Consider the following 4,404-nt stretch of genomic DNA (forward strand, 5'->3'; position numbering starts at 1 on the left):
ACACACACACACACACACACACACACACACACACACACACACACACACACACACACACACACACACACACACACACACATATATATATATATATATATATATATATATATATATATATATATATATATATATATATATATATATATATATATATAAGTTCCCTTCGGGAATCTTAATTTCATGATAAACAGGAACACAATTAACAATACTAACATCTTGTTTAATTAAAGTATTTACTTTTCAATTAAAATCCATAACGTTTCGAATACTTATTAATAGAATACATCATCAAATCTATAATACAGAAAAATCGTATTAAAATTTAAAGTTGACAAAGAATTTACACTGAAAAACATTATTACATTTTTAAGAAACGAAAAGAAGAAAATGTCAAAGACAAGTTACTTAACGATTAAACGAAGTAAAATTGAATAACATTCATTATTGAAAAATATGAATTAAATAATAATCACAATTACGATCCTAAAAGTTCAAAGAGTCTATGCAAGACCAAATTAAATCACTCATTATAGCATTACTCACGTCACTCATTATAAGGAAACACAAATATTATAAAATAGATGATACCCAAATGTTATATTCAACATCACATTTAAACAGGTAATTATAAAGGACAGCCTACTGCAAAAAGAGAGATCACCAAAAACACAAATTAAGGGGAAACTAAACAATTAAAGAATACAATGACGCGACAATGAAACACGCGCGGACAACAACTGGATAAAATTCAACATATTATACTACTGTATATCAAATATACTATTGTATACTGTATACTGTCCAGCATACAACTGGACAGTTGAGGCATTATTGTTCACCATAGGGCCGCAGCTGCCTCATATATAAAGACTCCATCATTCCCAGGTTATGCAAGAGAATTGACTCAAGAGTCAAGAATTGACTCACTCCCCATTCACGCAAGACTCCACAATGTTGAAGTCTGACTCGTGTAAACAATGTCCACTCTCAGGACACTAACTCCTAACGTCTGGCTGACTTCATTGGTGAAAGGTCAGTCCTGAAGTCCCCCTGTGCTTCAGAATTCTAATTTTGAAGTTCAGAATAGAACTTCCCAACATATTCCGCCGCGTTACAGCTGGAACAATAATACATATATACGATACTCGAACACGAGGGCATTGGTTATCTTGAGATGATTTCGGGGCTTTAGTGTCCCCGCGGCCCGGTCCTCGACCAGGCCTCCACCCCCCAGGAAACAGCCCGGTGACAGCTGACTAACTCCCAGGTACCTATTTACTGCTAGATAACAGGGGCACCAGGGTGAAAGAAACTCTGCCCATAGGTACATTATCTTTATATTTAAAGTAAGATCCCATGGTGTTGATGTTAGAGAAAATAAATCAAAAGGTTACTTGAGGATAATAAAGTTGAAAAAGCTTCCTCAATCTACTCCTCGTAGAGCAACTAATGGTGTATATAAATATATATATAAAGGTAACTTTATATATTTGAGAAGAGTAAGGAGAAAGTGCTAAGCCACTATAACTATATAGCTCCTGTAAGGGACACGAGGACTAGAATATATGATAGGACGGAGGGAAGGAATGATACCCCAACTTCTTGGACCGTCGGGGATTGAACGCGAACTTGCAACAAGCTGTACCGACCTGTACCTCTAGGTGGCTGGTATGGAGAGGTAGAAGACGGGAAGCACAGTCTTTCCCCCCCCCCCCCCCCCCTGCTATCAGAGTCCATCAGATACGAGCGATTGGCCACACCATCAGCCAGTCAGACTAGGGGATAGTGAGGGGAGAAGGGGGGGGGGTGGCAGGTCGATATTCCCCACCATTAGGTGGTGATGGTTAAAGTTAGGTGTATGACTATGTAGGAGGTGACTGGTGTGAGGGTGTGGTAGACTGGCCTGGCTCACACTTCCCCACTGGCTGTGTACAAGTGACTGGAACTGCTAGACTGGCTTTATTAAAAGTGATTAGGAGAAGTGGGGGGGGGTTGTGGGGTATTTTGATAGGGAAGACGTCCCCTCTCTCTCTCTCTCTCTCTCTCTCTCTCTCTCTCTCTCTCTCTCTCTCTCTCTCTCTCTCTCTCTCTCTCTCTCTCTCTCTCTCTCTCTCTCTCTCTCTCTCTCTCTCTCTCTCTTTCTCTCTCTCTCTCTCTCTCTCTCTCTCTCTCTCTCTCTCTCTCTCTCTCTCTCTCTCTCTCTCTCTCTCTCTCTCTCTCTCTCTCTCTCTCTCTCTCTCTCTCTCTCTCTCTCTCTCTCTCTCTCTCTCTCTCTCTCTCTCTCTCTCTCCATCCCCCCCTTTTAATGTTCAAAATTAATCTCACTAATATCCCATAAATATCCAACGAGGAGAAGAGCGTTGTGTTGCACAGGGAGTGCTGAGCGCTGCTTCGTCTCTACCAGTCACGGCTGCTTGTGCAGTTGCTTGGCTGTAACTGTACCTGGATTGTACCTGGGGGGTGGGGTGGGAGGGGAGCCTTGGTTTACGACCGTCGAAAGTTCACAACCCAATGTTATTACTGTTATAAACGACCTTGTTGTTCTCGAGACGCATAAACTGTTAAATATATGTAAACAAAGCCGCCATGGTTGAGGAAAGATGTACAGGTTTCGCAAGGCAATGCGTAAAATGTTCAGGATGACCATTTAACCTTAATCGGTATTTACCTCTAGCAAATCAATTCCACGGTCTGGAGAAATCTAAAAATAGAAAAATATTGAGTAGTACAAGCTGCTCCAACCAAGCTGATTCTTTCTCCCTTATGCATCTCATCACCCACTCACTCATATCTTCCAAGCACTGGCACTAAGTTGAGGCTTCAGCACGACTCTCACAAGACACACACTCACGCTATTGTCCACATAGGAAGTGATGTGGTGGAGGCTGACTCCATACACAGTTTCAAGTGTAGATATGACAGAGCCCGATAGGCTCATGAATCTGTACACCTGTTGATTGACGGTTGAGAGGCGGGACCAAAGAGCCAGAGCTCAACCCCCGCAAACACAACTAGGTGAGTACAACTAGGTGAGTACATGTATTCATAGCCCCGTCGCAGCACAAATCGTGACAAGAGATTTGATTTATTTTGATGGGAGCCGGTCGGCCGAGCGGACAGCACGCTGGACTTGTGATCCTGTGGTCCTGGGTTCGACCCCAGGCCCCGGCGAGAAACAATGGGCAGAGTTTCTTTCACCCTATGCCCCTGTTACCTAGTAGTAAAATAGGTATCTGGGTGTTAGTCAGCTGTCACGGGTTGCTTCCTGGGGGGTGGAGGCCTGGTCGAGGACCGGGCCGCGGGGACACTAAAGCCCCGAAATCATCTCAAGATAACCTCAAGATAAGAGGGGCTGTTAAAAGTTAAACAAAAAAATCATTAAGTTCATAATCCATTGCCAACTTAATTAAGAACCATTATCTAAGTTAAGGATTTCTGTCATCTTAAAGACCGAATATACCCCCCTCACCCCCCCTCACTCCCCCCCCCCCTACACACACACATAAGAAACAAAGACTAAAGAACACGTCAGATTAGGGAGGGTATCCCTATGGCATGAGTTATGGCATGATTGGCATGAGTTATGGCATGATTGGCATGAGTTATGGCATGATTGGCATGAGTTATGGCATGATTGGCATGAGTTATGGCATGAGTTATGGCATGATTGGCATGAGTTATGGCATGATTGGCATGAGTTATGGCATGATTGGCATGAGTTATGGCATGATTGGCATGAGTTATGGCATGAGTTATGGCATGATTGGCATGAGTTATGGCATGAGTTATGGCATGATTGGCATGAGTTATGGCATGAGTTATGGCATGATTGGCATGAGTTATGGCATGATTGGCATGAGTTATGGCATGAGTTATGGCATGATTGGCATGAGTTATGGCATGAGTTATGGCATGATTGGCATGAGTTATGGCATGATTGGCATGAGTTATGGCATGAGTTATGGCATGATTGGCATGAGTTATGGCATGATTGGCATGAGTTATGGCATGAGTTATGGCATGATTGGCATGAGTTATGGCATGATTGGCATGAGTTATGGCATGATTGGCATGAGTTATGGCATGAGTTATGGCATGAGTTATGGCATGAGTTATGGCATGATTGGCATGAGTTATGGCATGAGTTATGGCATGATTGGCATGAGTTATGGCATGAGTTATGGCATGATTGGCATGAGTTATGGCATGATTGGCATGAGTTATGGCATGATTGGCATGAGTTATGGCATGATTGGCATGAGTTATGGCATAATTGGCATGAGTTATGGCATGAGTTATGGCATGATTGGCATGAGTTATGGCATGATTGGCATGAGTTATGGCATGATTGGCATGAGTTATGGCATGATTGGCATGAGTTATGGCATGATTGGCATGAGTTAA

At 42.6% G+C, this 4,404-nt stretch overlaps 1 protein-coding gene across 1 annotated transcript; it reads left to right on the forward strand.

Annotated features, from left to right (window-relative positions):
* Positions 1 to 3,555: 3,555 nt before the first annotated feature.
* Positions 3,556 to 4,404, forward strand: LOC138351704 (shematrin-like protein 2). Its single transcript, XM_069303728.1, has one exon. It carries the CDS (start codon positions 3,556 to 3,558, stop codon positions 4,402 to 4,404), a length of 849 nt encoding a protein of 282 aa, XP_069159829.1.

This window comes from Procambarus clarkii, chromosome 5 (genome assembly GCF_040958095.1).
Source record: "Procambarus clarkii isolate CNS0578487 chromosome 5, FALCON_Pclarkii_2.0, whole genome shotgun sequence".
Classification (NCBI taxonomy): domain Eukaryota; kingdom Metazoa; phylum Arthropoda; class Malacostraca; order Decapoda; family Cambaridae; genus Procambarus; species Procambarus clarkii.